Source organism: Morchella sextelata (genome assembly GCF_020137385.1).
Source record: "Morchella sextelata strain SCLS chromosome Unknown scls_23, whole genome shotgun sequence".
NCBI lineage: Eukaryota > Fungi > Ascomycota > Pezizomycetes > Pezizales > Morchellaceae > Morchella > Morchella sextelata.
In genome coordinates, this window is record NW_025408638.1 from 263,131 (window position 1) to 279,317 (window position 16,187).

The 16,187-nt window shown below is 50.2% G+C and overlaps 3 protein-coding genes across 3 annotated transcripts; 1 reads left to right on the forward strand and 2 right to left on the reverse strand.

Annotated features, from left to right (window-relative positions):
• Positions 1–922: 922 nt before the first annotated feature.
• H6S33_007314 (uncharacterized protein) lies at positions 923–1,522 on the reverse strand (the record flags this gene model as incomplete). Its single annotated transcript, XM_044838981.1, has 4 exons — positions 923–1,067; positions 1,171–1,204; positions 1,265–1,388; positions 1,484–1,522. 4 exons carry the CDS (start codon positions 1,520–1,522, stop codon positions 923–925), a joined length of 342 nt encoding a protein of 113 aa, XP_044688850.1.
• Positions 1,523–1,833: 311 nt separating this feature from the next.
• Positions 1,834–2,335, reverse strand: H6S33_007315 (uncharacterized protein; the record flags this gene model as incomplete). The annotated part of the gene is made up of 2 exons (XM_044838983.1): positions 1,834–2,043; positions 2,105–2,335. 2 exons carry the CDS (start codon positions 2,333–2,335, stop codon positions 1,834–1,836), a joined length of 441 nt encoding a protein of 146 aa, XP_044688851.1.
• Positions 2,336–10,697: 8,362 nt separating this feature from the next.
• Positions 10,698–14,643, forward strand: H6S33_007316 (uncharacterized protein; the record flags this gene model as incomplete). Its single annotated transcript, XM_044838984.1, has 3 exons — positions 10,698–10,715; positions 10,981–13,849; positions 14,003–14,643. The coding sequence occupies 3 exons, from the start codon at positions 10,698–10,700 to the stop codon at positions 14,641–14,643; spliced, it is 3,528 nt and encodes a 1,175-aa protein (XP_044688852.1).
• Between the last annotated feature and the right edge of the window lie 1,544 nt (positions 14,644–16,187).

A 16,187-nucleotide genomic window follows, 5' to 3' on the forward strand; every position in this document is an offset into this window, starting at 1 on the left:
CCGGCAGATAGTGGGCCTCTCCACCCGCATCATTCACAAACACGAATGGTAGTCCTTAAGAAATGGCTCGGCCAGTGTGTTACTACTATAACAGTGAGCGCGATAGTAGCCTTGTTGGTTTGGTTCAGAATGGGACGAGCGGTACGGTGTTGTGACATGTGGCATTAGAGGGTTTACTTGTCAAAGCATATAGTCGAGGGTTTCTTTCTATACACTGGTAGTGTATTTAGTGTGGTTTTTATGTGTATTGTCTCCCGTGACATCCTCGATATACATGTAGTTATCTTTCAAGCAAAAATGAGGTACTACTTAATTAAGCATGTTGATGATGGATAGATGGTGGGGGGGAAGATAGGCTTGTGTGGGAGTCGAGGGGCACGTTGTAAGAGAGCGGGTAGAAGGAAATATGTTTATTTTTTTTAGATGGCATCTATGAGTGAGAAGTTGTAGTTTCAGTCCTTAGCTCTCTGTCACAATTGTCCACTGCGAGTGATGGCGCATGATTCACGCCGTGACGTCCGGCTCCGGGGCGCGCTAGTATTCTTACGCCCGGGCTTGCGAGGTAGAATAAGAGAGAGCCAAGATACTATGCACAAGTAGTAGACTCATGTACTCATAGAATCGGCACATTCTAATCCTGGGCTCAATACCATGGTCTCACCCCGCCCCCAACTACGCACTCATCAAGTCCATCATACGAACGCACTCGTCCCACTCGTCCTCCACCACCAGACACCCACCACCCGCCACGCCCTTCACAGACCAGCACTTACCCCACCACAAACTCATAACGTCCCTCACCACATCACCACATCACCACCACTCATCACTCACCACATCTCAGCAGAACTCACCACCGCCCCGCCACACACCAACTCCAACCACTAGTCGCTCGATCCACAACTTCTCATTACTACCTACACTACCTCGCTCTCCCCTTGCCCTTGCCCCCCTTCCCCGCCGCTACCTCCTTCTCCACAAACCCCCTCAGCAGCTCCTCCAGCCCGTCGTTCCGTCGCGCAAGCAGCAGCACATCGTCGGTGTTTACCGTGGTCCTGCCTGCGTGCCTGTTGTGTCCCGCGCGGATTAGTATTTGGATCACTAATATACTCTAGAAGACTGGGACAGGAAGTAGGATAGGGACGAGTCGAGGATAGGACAGTAACGTACTTCGCAAAGCTCTCGAGGTCGCGGCCAACGTTCTCTATTGCTGAGTGTTAGCTCTGATGTCTACACCCGACGTCTACACTGGAGGGGGGAGGACCGAGTTGCGCCCACACAAGCTCTGTAAGCGCCGCAATAAACTGCGGGGTGGCGTTGACATGGAGGGCCACACATTCGGTGTCGACAATCTTGCCGATGGTGAACCAGAGGGCTGATTTGAGCCGCTGTTTGACGGGTGGGGAGGTTAGTATACGTTTTTATAGTGTAATTGGGTTATTTAGAGTGTTTGGTGTTTGAGGGGTAGGAAGAGGAAGCGTACGTCGCGGAGGGCTTCGTCGACTTCGGTGTCGGAGGACATTGTGTGTGGTGAATGGTAGTAGGTATTGTAAGTGGGGAGACGCGCCGGCGTGAGACGCGTTGGTGGGCGGTTGCCAAGGTGTGTAAGTAGTACGCACTAACTTTTAACCCAGGGCAATAGTGGGGTGGAGAGCTTAAGCTTGAGCTTTTGAGCTCCACGATAGCTCCGCTACAGCTTCATGATCAATTATGAGCGCAAGCAAAACAATACATGCAAACACAATCATTGCACTTTTCAATTCCCAATTAATTCCTCGCGGTCTGGTATTCCTATGTCTGTAGCTAACGAACTAAACCCCACTGGCTAGTGCACTACTCGTTAAACCACTCCAACTCATCCTCCTCGCTCATAATGGCCCTAAAGGACTTCCGCCCATCCTCCATCTCCTTCTCCTCCAGGTAGATACAATGCAGCTTATATGTCTTCTCCTCCTCCTCGTTCCTGCCCACAAACATCCTGACGTGGATATACCCGCCCTGCGTCTTTGGAAGCCGCACCTTGCCGAATATGTGGAGCCCATACTACCTTCCATTCAGCCCCCATACTCCTCTCTGGTTAAAGGAAAAGAAGAAGAGAACTTACAGCGCTGGTCCCAACCCTCACACACACCAGATCCTCGACTCCAAACGCAGTCAGATCCGCATCTGACACGCCCTCGACAGCGGCGAAATATTCGGGTGCGTGCTTGGAGTGCTTATGGCGCAGCTTGATGAGGGTACTTTTGATGGTGGGAAGGAGCTTCTCGAAGGCGACGATGGAGCCCTCTTGGGGTGGGTGCGGGGCGTTGAGGGGACAGGTTTCTGCGTCGGCCATTGTGGATGTGTTTTGGGGTCTTGGGTTTTTGAGGGTATTGGCTGATGGATTTGGACTGTAGTCTGGAGTTGGGAATGTGGGTTATATAGTTCTTTATTTATCTAGACACCTAGCTGTTTCCCCGCGTTCTGGGGCTTTAAGCACCTCCCCACATTTTCCCTTCCCGCTGATGACGATACGTACGTCATTGTCGCCTTTCCGGTTCCTTGCCTTGTGTGGTTCAGGAGATAACCCGTGGACTATGGACACCTCAGAATAGAGGTACGCGGGGTATTAGATGATTGAGTAAGGAATTACTTAAAGTTACCCCTCTGACATGTCACATGTGATGCGTGGGTGCATAGGATATCACTCGGCGTGACGGAACGAGGCAAGGAAAGACGTTCCGAGATTTGGGGTTTGGAGGGAATGTGGTAGCGTGATTGATCATGACTCGCTTTTGTTTGCGTACCGCGAAACGGCCTGTCGTACAAGGCGTCAAACTGCCATGATCGGGACGAAATCAAAGACAGGACATACAAACCGCCAAACAAAATTGTACCACCATCAAGGCATGGCAGACGTAACGAATCATCACGCCCAGTAAGGCAAACCATGCCATCTTATCAAACACGCTGCAGAAACCGAGTCCACGGGAAAGGAGGGGGCTTGGGGACCGTTAATTACCAAACAAACAGACAAGACGGATATGCCTAACGTACGGCTGGAATCATTCGCCACAATGGTGCACGAGTTATTGGTCGAGATATGGGATGAGAGCTCTCCGCGAATCAAGGCACTATCGAGTATTTCTGGCGCTTAACTAGGCATGACGAGTGGGCATAAAGTAGAGTGACACCTACTTATCCCGCGTCGATAAAAGACGCCACTGGTTCACCGCGATAGGCGCTGGCGGGTATTGGGAGTTCGCCGTAGGTTATCTAATATAGAGTGTTGATTGTCTATTACCTGGGCCCTTATGTATTCTTTATGGATGCTACTAATGGATGCCAAGATACCGTTGTTTTGAAATTTGCCCGAGGGCCCGGGTGATGGATGTTTCGTTTGGGGTTTAGGGAATATCGATATATATGCCAAGGTTCAATTGGTCGATTGGGTCTTGGGTGGTGATCAATTAAACTATATATTCAGAGCAGTTAGCGATACCATCTATATTATATAGCTCTCGATGTCGATCTCTCTGAAATGATATATGTCAATCTAACAAAAACTCCTCCGAACCCAAGACCTTGAGGTCTCGAGACCTCGAATGATCGTTGACGTCGACGACTACAGCACATGCAATCGTCATCGTAAGAGCTATTATCTATTTACTAGATGGACCCGTCTTCGTGCCCGTAGTTGAAGAAACAAGAACAGTTCTGAAACTCTGTTGAATATGATACCAGTTATAAAATTTGGTAAATTTCACAGCCGTTGGGATTGAGATATTCCTGCGGTCTTTTTTAAATGCTTGTGTAGGTACCGTAGGATATCGAAGTAATGCTCCCTAGAAATATGATGGCGTATTCGTCCGAGTAGGTAAAGATGATCTAAAATGGTTCTGATTATCCCCGTGTTGATGCAGCTATATGGCGTGATTTGATTTCTCGGCAGTGAAGTGGGTGATATATAAAATTTCCAACATATGTAGCAAGTGCTCGTAATTAAGGTCGGGAGCATCCGACACCGAAAGGTTGTTTTACAGCTTTGTTCAACTATTCCAACACGCAGATTTGAAGAGATATATGTATGTATTTCTTCGGGTACCGTTTCTCATGCTCGTTCTTACTTTTCCGGCTCTTTATCAGTACATGTATACGTATGTAGTTATTGTGTTGTCCATGATATTCTTATGAGACGCTGGCATTCCTCTTGTGTTTATTTTAAGAATCACAAAATACAATTTACTTGTCTCTTACGATTGACACATCTTATCCGTGACTTTTGTGGGCCAGCTTCTACGACATGAGTTCGATCAATTAACGTGTTCTCGTCATGAGTGATCACTCGCATATACGGCATTTTTGGTACCTTCTGATATATATATATAGAAATACAACAGGAACCTACATATATGCACAACTCCATCAATTTCGGAGTATTTCGCTCTGCCTGTGCAGCATCAGGAGAATCACATAGACAAGGAAGATAAATAAAGATTATGACATGGAAGTTTCTAGTGCTTCCCCGGAGAACATTTTGAAAATCCCTATATGGGATGACCATCATGCGGCCTCCTGACAACGCATTCCATACGTAAACGTTTATTGATGAAGTAGATGCATCTCCTGAACTCAAGTACTGCAGATATCCCCTATTCACCTTCCAATACCTCGTTGGGAGTGCCTACACGAGATGCGTGATGAATCTCACAGAAATCACAAGTCCCCTAACCTGTCGACCCTTCCCATTAAGCACCCGTTCAGGACACCGTGGACGCTGTCGCTGTACCAACTATCACAGCTCCGTTCATGTAGTGTAGTTGGCACTGTATGTATAGTATTCCATGTACTCCTAGCAGACAAATCACACGCCGAAACAAAGCCCAAGAACCACCATGCCGACGAAAGCGGCAATCGCACGCGGTTTCCTTTTTCCCCAGCCCCACGATTGGGGGCAAGTAAGCTTTGATGTCCCTTTTTAACCTGTTCCATGCGAACGACGAAAAGTGGGTTGCCATGTCAACAAAGTACGGTGACAAAGAGTTTCCCTTTAGACAATCCCATCAACAAACATCCCGGTTTGTGTGAACGCCTGTGCAGCAGCTGGTGTGATGGGATGGATGATGTCGGGGGCGGAATCGCACACTAAAGCGAAGACCGGCGTGATGCGTGATGCAGCAAAGTAACGCGGGATGGTTGAAAGGGAAAGCTAGAGTGTGAAAGGCTACATGTACCAAGACGCTAGTTAGCCATTGCGGCCAATTGAGGCGGATGCACCGTTTGTTGACTTGACAATTCGAGACGGTAATCATGACCAGGTTTGTTGTTGGATCATATTGTCAATTGTCTATGTACCTACTCTACTTCAGTAAGTAAACACACACACCCAATAAACCAATCATGCAGTGGAAATCCAGATGGCATGAACCCGGAAATGGCCCAATAGTTTGACATGTTGAGAGTGCTTGTTGTTGTTGTTTACATATCGGACGTAGAAACGTAACGGCGGCTATAGACCATATTCGAATTATCCGTGCATCTTTAGTGATGTCTGGATGTCTCAGTTCCCTTTTCGATGCAGCTCAGCTGAACCAACCAGGGCGAGAATAGATGCCTCGTTCGAAATATGATGTATGCATCAGTGTCCATTCCGAAAAAGCCCTCCCTATATCGTGCAAAGGAATTGAGCTGAAGGATGGAAGCAAATTTCAATGCACTCGCAATAATTATCATATACCCCCACACGACAATAATAACAACCACCACGACAACCATCATCATTGTAGGGAACATCAATAATCCGAACCCCCCGAACCAGATCCGTTTGTGTGAGTGTGGGTGTTTCTCCATGCCTCCTTTTGTTTCTCAAATAGGGTGGGCGGAAGCCATCCGATTGATTCGGGTGTCTGTGCGTTCTGTCCGTTTTGTTTTGTTTCGTTGCGTCAGTGGGCGCGGCGGCGGCCGGTGGACAGTCGACGGTGGACGGGTTGGTGTGCCTAGACCTCGACGTTCGGCTTGGCTTGGAAAAGCCGTTGCTACCCATCGTGAGCAGCTGCTTTAAAATTTGATGGTTGGAGTAATCAGGAAAACTGACTGGGAAATGGAGATTTGAGGCGGTGGTACCTTATATACGTATTTTTGCTCTCTCTCTAACAGGTACCACTCCTCTATCTACGACAGTCCAGTCCCTATCATGTAGGACAGGTCTGGTACATGTATTCTACTCTAGCTAGCTATGTAGCTACTACAGACGCATCCAATTGCAAATCTAGAGCCACGATAGCACTCGGCCATGTGTACACATACAGCTCTGAACTCTACTCCATAAAGTAAAGACAACACCGCACATGCAAGCACTAAAAAGTCTCTCCTTCTCCCTCTCTTCTAGAGCAATTGTAGAGCTAGTCCTCTAGGTAGAGTAGGGCTTCCTCCTCTTCCTCCAACTTCAGCTCTGCCCCAACCGACCCGTAGTTACCGTCAACGTCCAAGAGCCCTTCGTCCACGGCCTACCCTAACTCACATCTACCTAGCCGTAGGTACCTATGATCACATCACCCACGAGCATCCGTGCACTGGCTCACCGGTGCAGAGATTCAGAGAGTGGGGTGCAGTACATAGGGCTTAGGCTTTAGATTTGGAAACAAAGAGCTGCTGCCTGCCTGCTGTTTCGGCGATCCGGGCTGTTACTGTACTACTCCATAACCTGGTTTGCGTAGGAGTCGTGCCTCAACTCCGACACCTACGCCGAAGTAAGGACGTAAGGTGTGGAGATAAACTTTTTTACGCAAACTGGGTACTGCATCCTATCTTCCTCTTGCCTTCCCTTGCACCTGGCCGGCCATGGGGGCAGATGGAGGGGGGTGGGGGCGATCGTTTTAGTGGCATATATGGAGAGGACATATGGGATGGGATGGGTTTCCCTGAAACAAGATGTTCGCTAAGTAGAGTGGAGATAGAGTCGAGAGGGAAGGTAGTAGTACTTAACCGAAGATCACTGATCAACTACCTGCCTACATGTACTCTACCCACTCTACATACGTGTCGATATTCATTTATATTCGGAGGTATGAAATGGAGGGGAGGGGAGGGGGGAGTGATTTCCTTAAGATCCTCGCTCACGGCCAGTGAGCTGATAGGAGATTACGAGGCGCCCGTTCGCCTTCTCGCCGCCGCTGCTGCTGCGTGTAAATAGCGAAATTTATTTTCCGTTTCCCGTTTTGTGGGGGAAGAGCGAGAATTTCCGCGGGTTGTTTTGGCCAAAAGCCACCACCAGCCAGAGAGTGAGAAATGAAATTACGGTCTACCGAAAACGGTAGTTTTGCGACTCAATGCTCGTATTTATGGGGGTGTGGAGGGGTGTGTGTGTCCCATGGGATATGGCGGATGTATGGTACCTTACATATGCTGTATGTATGTAGAGCAGACAGAGAAACATTGGGCTGGGCTGGGGCTGCGGGTTACTCTCCGGCCCAGTTGCGCTGAGTGATGGGTTGTGATGGAGCCGTAGCACCGTAGCAGAGGAGAGAGTGAGTCTGTGAGGTACACAGATGACATCTGGCTGCCTGGCGGATGTTTATACGATCCCAGGGTAAACGAGACTGCAGACCTGGGAGTGAGGGCACGAATGTACAATACTGTACCTGCATACGGCGGGACAGGGCAAGATTTGGCTCATCGTTTTAAATCTCATCTCGTTTTTTTCCTTTTTTTTTTTCCTGATCCCCACGAACGGCACAGGTAATTGAAAGTGGAATAATATTACTTTTCCGATATATCCGGAGGTAAGCAAGGACAATCCCTCTTCGCCTTCCCTGGCTGGGTGATGGGTGCGAAGGAAGGGAGAGCAGCGAGGGAGATTAAGTACGGGGAAAAAAGAGACTGGGGGTGGAGATAATGTTTCGTTTCTTTTTGGGCGAGTGCCTGTGCTAGCTGGATGAGTGGTTGATGTGATCGTTTCTTTTCTCCATCTTGGTGTTCTAGAAAAGCACAGCGCGCGGATAATGCAGCATCGTCACACAGCGCCGCCGATGTTACCAAACAAATTGCAGAAAGGCAAGGCCAGGGCGTGCAAGGTCATGGTTGTGTTGCCACAGAAGAGGTGGATGAGGGAAAGGCAAACAAGCAGAGACACGATGAGGAAAGAAAATGCCACAGCTAAGGTGGTAGGTGATGGATGGAGGTGCTCTAGTCGCGGTAGCCACTATTCCTGTTCCTGGGCTGGGGCATCCATCGGGGGCTGGCAGCAGTGAAGTGAAAGACGAGACGGGGTTTAATTCCATTCTTGGCTGCCCCTGGGCCCCTGCTGCCGCCCCTGGTCTCGCACCCGTAGCCGTATGGGCCCTTTCCTCTTGTGGCTAAGCGATGGGCTCTTGAGTTCCCGAATTAGAAAGAGGTGGATATTGAACTGCTGCTGTGTTGTTCGCAGTGAAAAACCAACCAACCAGACGGGTGTTTTTGGTTTTTCTTACAGTCTGCCTTTACTCTTGTAACTCGTTCCTTTGCTCTTTCAGATCTGGCTTTAGCGCCCTTCACGCTCTTTTGTTGTTTTGTGTTTTTTTGGGGTCTCTGTCTTCTTTGGGGAGGTTTGATCTGATCTGTTTCTGTTTCGTTTCCTGCGATTGCGCGGTTTGGTGGTGTTTTACCCGTACTGCTACTGCTGCTGCTGTTCCCACTACATACTGCTCTGATATATCGGTCTTAAGCTTAGGGCAGAAACAAAACAACATCTGTTTCCAACTAGTACTACTATTCTACCAACTAGAGTACTACTGCTCCTGTCTACTACTACTACTGCGGGTACCTGCTCTACTCTATTCTACTGCCCACTAGGTGGAGAGTACTCAGAAGCAGGGCCTGATACTGCATAACCCACAAGTCCACACGATAACTGGGATTGGGATATCTATCATCTTTCTGATTGTGATACTGCCTATCGATTCGGTATGTGCATCCTATCCCACTCTACACCTACATACACACACCTACACCTGCTGCCATCACTCAGTTCTCGCACTCTGCATGTATGTATGTACGCCAAAGTGTACATGCATATTCCCTACATTGCACAGCGTCACATAGCATAGCAACTGGCTGGCTGTCTGTCCCTTCCTCGCCCCCCCTCCACCCCATTGAACACCCATCCTCTTCTTCTGAGCGTTTTGTACTGCATTTCCGTCTGCTGCTTCTGTCTCTGTCTCTGTCTACCGATTAGCTGATTCCGATCTCCTGCTCTTCCCCTATCCACGGTCACAGGCTGCTGCACAAGAACAGACACAATTGAATTCGGTGGTGTTTTTTATTCATTTTTTTTCTTTTCGCGATAGAGTATTTTTTTTTTTCTTGGACCGGACATTCCTGCAATTGGAATTCTTGTGTTTGTTGGGATCCCCCCGGGCAGGCTGAAGGAATTTGCGAATATTTATTCGAGAATTCGAATTCTGAATCAACAAACAAAAGCTTCCCACCAAATCAAAGCTTAGCTATTCAATCCAATCCAATCCACGACCGGTTTCGAAGGAAGGAAGGGAAAGGAATACCTAGATAAAAAAAGAGACATTGGAAAGGAAAGGGAAGGGAAGGAAGGAGTTATCATTCTAATATTTCCCCCGCGCACCCATCCGGATATATCGACTTTTTTGATCAAAAACACGAGACCTGTCTACTGCACTACCCATTCGAGGGCGCCACAGTAAAGATCCGCGCGCAGATATATATCGCGAAAAAAAAAAGGATATTCAAAATCCAAAACCACAGACACAGACGGGTCTTGGAATTTGAGTACCATACCTTACTCTGTCTGAGCCTTACCGGATCCTTTTTTAGCTCCATTACTCTCTCTCTCTCACTCTCTCTTCTATTTGGCCGTGCGCTCGTTCGTTCGTTGCTCTCTGGCTGTCTGTACCTAGGTGATTAGTCTCAACTACTCTCTAACTAGCTCTGCCTTGCCTTACTTCGTCGGTGCTCTCTCTCACTCGAGGGCCCTTTCTTCTACTTCTTCTGCACTCATTCGTCTGTTTGAGGCCCGGCTTGCTTCTTTCTTCGCCCCCCCTCCTCCCCTCCCCTCCCCTCCTCTCCTGCAACTGTAGACAGACAGAACAATACTCGGGAAAGAAGGTTATTGGGTACTGGGTTGCTCACCGTCTCTTCTCGACCTCTAGGTGCTGCTGCTGCGAGATACGGAATTCGAAACGAGGGAACCGAATCGAAAATAAGATACATCGAAATCCAAAACCACAACCACAACCACCCCCCAAGTACTATTACTTACTATTAACCAACCACTACGCACCCACCACCACCCCTCCTCCTATCTAGATCTTTTCCCTACCCACACACCGATCGATCTGGGTTTTTTGCTAGCCTTTATTTTATTTTACACTTGCCGGCGGTACCTGTCTGCATAGCATAGCATACGGGGCGGTCATTATTTTTTCTCTTACTTTATATTTTATTTTTCTGATTCCTTTCGATTCGATTTGATTTGGGCTGTTTACCTTTTTTTGATATTGACTCAATCAATACAAACAAACCCCATTCCAACCGGTACTACCCAGCTTACTTACTAAGTCACATCAAAACTCACTCACACTCTTTAAGGAAACCGTATCACGATGCAATGCTCATGATACAATATCTGGACTATTGTATATTTCTGTTGATCGCCCTGCCCTCTTTGTCGTCGCTCTTTTAAGTGTTTTACCGTGCCGGGAACTGGAAATATGAAAACCGTTTCTACTGTATGTATACTTTTTTTTATTTTCTTCACTACCTACCTACCTCTCTCTGCCTTACCTCTTACCTCTCTCTTTGTCTATCATCACATCATACCACCACCACAACCCACCCTACTGCTACTACTCCCCACTATTACTACCACCACAACCATTACCACCACGACTCCTACTGCACGTGTTTCTTTTGTCTCGTTCACTTGGGTTACAGAGGTACAGGAAAAACAGGAAACGGGGAACGGATTGACTAACAGAGACTGCCCGCGTCCAGCTATGTGCGACTTCCACGGTCGGAATAGCAGCCTGCGGGTTCGCTCTGGCACGCCCGTGCAAGCCGAACGACGCCCACGACCAGCTTACGAACCCTAATACCATCACCACCACCACCACCAATACAAAAAACAACACCACACCTATAATCCGAGAACCAGAGACAGTCACACCAAGGAGCGAGAAGCGGAAGAGTGCAAGGAAGAGCTGGGGCGGATATGTCAATGGGAGTACTGGTGGAAATCATAATACCAACAACAATACCAACAACAACAGCGGGCAAACACTGTTCCCCGATGAGCCCTCGCCCCGAACATCCACATCGCGCCGGTGGCTGCACCGCCTCTCAGAGTCGTTTTCGTCGTCTTCGTCCTCCTCGTCAACACCGTCTTCGCCTACCTCGTCAACGTCGCAGTCGCGGAGTACGAGCTCGTTCTCGTCGCGGTCGAGGCCGTACACGTCGAGTTCGCTGGTGCCGTTTGGGGCCCGGCGGTCCAGCTCGAGACCGCGGACGGGGAACAAGCTGGTGAAGCGCAACCCGTCGTCGCGAAATGCTGCCAGGCCAGCTGAGGACGGGGGGGAGCATGACAGCCCCACCACAGGCAGCCCAACCAGGACTACAGCACCCGCAGCAGCAGCAGCAGCAGCAGCAACCACACCAACAGCAACAACAACCCCGGCAGCAGCGAACCACCACTCGCCAAGCCACAGACAACGACCTTCCACTGCGGGCGTTCACCAATCATTTGCCCAGGGCCAATCTTCCCCCATCTCGCCGATCCATGCGTCACGGCCATCCACCTCCGCCCTCTTCTCGCACTCCGCTGCTGCTTCTCCTCACAGACATCAAGAGCAAGCAGTTGCACAACCTCCGCCGACGACTTCATGGCGAGGCTTCTTCACCCCGAAACGTCACAAGCCTTCATCATCAAAACACACACCCACCACCACCACCTCCTCCACGCCGTCCTCGCCAGGGGGTTTGAAGCTCCCTAGAAAGCCCTTCAGCGGGGTACGAAGGATTTACCCGAAGCAGCTGCGGAAGAGCGGTGGTGGCCGCGGGGAACTCATCGGGCCGACACTGATGCTCGCACCGACACCGACAACCACGCAGCAGCAGCAGCATCTGCTCATCGACATCGACATCGACAGCGAGTCGGTCTTCTCAGGGGCCGAGTCGTCGCTGTTTTTCGACTCGCGGCCAGCGTCGCGGATGGACGATCTTGTGGAGTTGGCGGCGGTTAGGCGCTCGTCGACCGGGATGGCGCTGGGGATGGGGGGCATGGGGATGGGTGCGACCTCGCCTAGAAATAGTGCGCGCCGCAGGTCGCTGTCGGGCGTGAATTATCTGCAGACGGCCCCGATCCACTACCGGAGCCTGAATACGTGCGAGAACGGCGATGGGGTCGACGGCTGCTGCGATGGGCTCAGCGCGCTGGATTTCGGGTTTGGGAGGATGGAGGATCATCAGTCGTCCCCCGCCGGCACCGACGCTGCAGCAGCTGCAAGTTGTGCTACCGGCACCCATGCGACCACCACCACCACCCACACCACCCATCGTAATACCTTCCACACACACTCTCACACCACAACCTCCACTTCCTCTTCTTCAAACACACACTCCCCCTCCTCCTCCTCCCCCTCCTCCCATCATCACTACCACTACTACCACACACGCTCTGCATCGCACGAGGAGGACATCCCACCGGTCCCGTCGCTGCCCCAACTAGACGGGAACATGGACTTCGTGTCGCGCGCCTACTCGCCTGACCCCGACCAGCAGCAGCAAGAGGGGGAGGACGAGGAGGAGAACGGCGACCGTCACGAATCGTCGCTCTCCCCCGAGGATTCCGATAACGGCGATAATGACGATGATGATGCCGATGCAGACGACAACATGCACCACCATCATCACGACTTTGACCTCGATCTGGACGACGGGGAGAACATCGTGCCGCTGTCAATTAGCGACCGCCAGCACCGCTTGTCGCTTATCAGCGCTTCGGAGCGGGCGTCCACGCTGGTGGGCAGCGAGGATAACATGGAGGATTTCCAGAGCGATACGGTGTTTGACTCGCTGCGCACGCGGGCGTCGGAACTCACGCCAAGAGCGGACCAGCTCTTTGACCAGCAGCAGGACGAGTCGTTTGGCAGCGGGCTGGAGCACCATCACCACCACCACGCACCCCACCCGCTGCGGTACAAGCACTACGTGAGCGGGGAGTTTGGCAGTCTCAAGAATAGCGACAATAGTAGTAGTAATATGCATACGACAACAACAACATCGTCGGTCGCCCACAAGGCATTCGACGACGACGAGGACGGCTCAAGCAGCGATTGGGATGCGCCGTCGCGCAATGGCGATGACGAGGGGATGCGGATTGTCTCGGGGGGGCTGCGCCCGTACAGCGGGCTCCTGTCAGCCGCGTCGCTAGGCCTGCACAGCAACAATGCCAGCAGCACGTCGTTTGGCACTGCGCCTGAGGGCTTCTCAATTAACGACGGTTCGAGCATCCGCGAGACGAATAGCAGCATCTTGGACTGGAGCGAGAGCGTTAGCCCGACACCGCAGCCACAGCCGTCATATGCAAAGAGATCAAAGACAATCCACGCCAAGGAGAGCATCATGCTCACCTCCTCAAGGTCCGGGCGCCGTGCTCCAAGCTATCATGTCCGCTCGCAGAGCATGCCACTGGTCAACTCGCATGGGAGGGTGCCACTGCCGAGCGAGAACTGGGATGAGGATTTCCTGGACGACGATGATGAGGGCGGATGCTTGAATATGGTGATCCCGCGCGCGATCGAGGAGCAGCAAGCAAGTGTGATCGGGCATCTTGGCTGCGTGCGAGAGTTTGCCCTGCTGGTTGAAGGTATGCAGACATCACATTTTCCATGTTTCATTTTTTTTCATTTTCCCTCATTCCTTTCTTTTCTTTTTCCAACCGCCCCCCCCCCACCTTCCCCCACTACTGCAAGGCGTGGTGATGAATGGCGGGGCTGATCCAATTGGGTACGACTCGCAGATCTGAAACATCTTCGCTCGCTCGCCATCTCTTCCGGCGTGCGCAATGGCGTCCACCAAGCCATCTTTGACGAGGCCGAAGGCATCATCGCTCTGGCGACCCTCGACGACGACCAGCCAATTCCCGCCGTTCCCGAAGCACCTTCACGGACACCGCCCTCCAAGGGCTCTCACCGCCGCTCCTCAATTCTACTACCCGACGACGACGTCTTTGGCGGCGGCGGCATCGGCGCACCAAGCACGCCGCTTCTCCGACGCTCGTTCGGCCACACACCGCCTAACATCTCGCCGCAGAGCAGGAAAACAATCGATAGGAACGACCCTGTCGAGGTTGCAAAGGGGATCATGGAACGGATGCAGCAGAGCGGGGGCCACCACGTGCGCGGGCAGAGCGACGACGCGGTCATCACAGGGAAGCCAAAGAAGGTGCAGTTCGACACGGATATGCTGAGGGAGCTGGTCAAGCATGTGGGGAAGCTCAAGAGGACGATGCAGAGTATCGTGGATGACGCGCGAGATTTGGTGGAGAGCCCGCTGGATATGGAGGATGGGTTTGAGTGCAGGGGCAGCTTTGAGGGCTTTGAGGAGGGGTGGGAGTTTGCGAGGGGCGCCGCGGCAGGGCATCTGGTAGGCGTCGTGTAGGATAGGAGAAAAAAGAGAGAGCTTGAACTAACTGGGGGGCTAGCGGTAAATGGGAAATAAGGGTTGGGTTTTCGGTTTTGTTCGGGTTTGGGGTATATCATCAGCGGTGTTTTTTTTTCTTTCCTTTTCTTGTTTTTTGTCGTTTTCTAATCTCTTTTCCTTTTTTTTTTCAGTCTCCTTGTTTCCCTTTCGTGTCCTCTTATTGTTTGAGCTTATTTTTTTTTTTACCCTTTCTCTCCTTGCGTTAATGCATTGCTTTGCTTTGCGGGGGGTCCCGGGGGAATCAAAAAAAAGTTTGGGGTTCTTTTTTTTCCTTTTCTGTTTTGCAAAATGGCGGGGGAATTCTGTTGTTCGGTCCTTGTCTTTCATTATCCATCTCACATACCCTTTTTTTTTTTATCTTACTAACTAGTTTTTTCCGGGGTGTTTTTGTCTTTTTGTTTTTTGCTCAGGTCTCTTTTTCTCTCTTTCTTTTGAGGCTTCTTTTTCTGCTCCGAGGCTTGTTTGTGGGCTCTGCGAGGGGCCTTTAATGGGCTTTATTCTTCGGCCCCGTCGAAGTCAGCGAGCTAAACGGTTATACATACATTCGTACATACTATACATACACCAGCCGGCGGATCACTGCTACGAGAACAAAATACAACAGCTACTACCTACTACCTACTACTACAAAAAAGCTACTATTACAACTACTAAACAACCACCACAACCACTACCACCACCACACATACTCACCAGCCCACAGACTCGCCAGGAGGATAAAGGAATCAAAGAAGAAAGCAGCCACAAAAGGGCCCATCATGTCCGCGGGGCCATATACCCATACCCCCTCCGCCCGCCTCCTTCACCCCCCTCTACTGGTATCTTATGATCACGATGAATTGATGGTTTTTCTTTCTTAACCCGAACGAGTTTTCTTTTTTTTTTACCTTTTTCTTTCTCTGTTTCCTTTGCCCTTTTTTCTTTGTCGGTTCATGGTTATCAGTTGTGCATGCCAATTCCCCCCCGGGCAACGTAACGAACGGAAAGAAACGAACGAGCGAACGAGTTTTCTATCTATTTTTTCAGATGGGAGCATGGGGGTTGCGTGTGGTGCGCTGTTGTTGTAGGTTTAGTTGTGTTGGTAGTGAGTGTAGTGTAGTTTTGTGATTTGTTGATGTTGTTGGCGGTGAGCGCTGGTAGATACATATACTTATATATATATGGATGGATGGGTTTGGTTTGGTCTGGTCTGGTGATGCGGGGGGAGGAATGCCGGAGGGGAGGAAGGTCTTTTTTTTATATTTTTTACTATTTTTTTTTCTTTTGTCTACCCAAAAGACGTAATGAACACCCATATACCCAGGGAGGGTGTGTATATGTGGAGGTGGAGGAGGAGGAGGTTGTAGTGTTTTTTCTTTTTTTTTTACTTTTTCATTTTTTACCTCTACTTCACGTATGGTACATATATGGCATTGTAACTATTAACGAAAGAAAGAAAGAGAGAGAGAGAAATTTATGAGCCTGCATGAATTGCATTTTTTTTTTCTTTCAGGAAAGTTTAA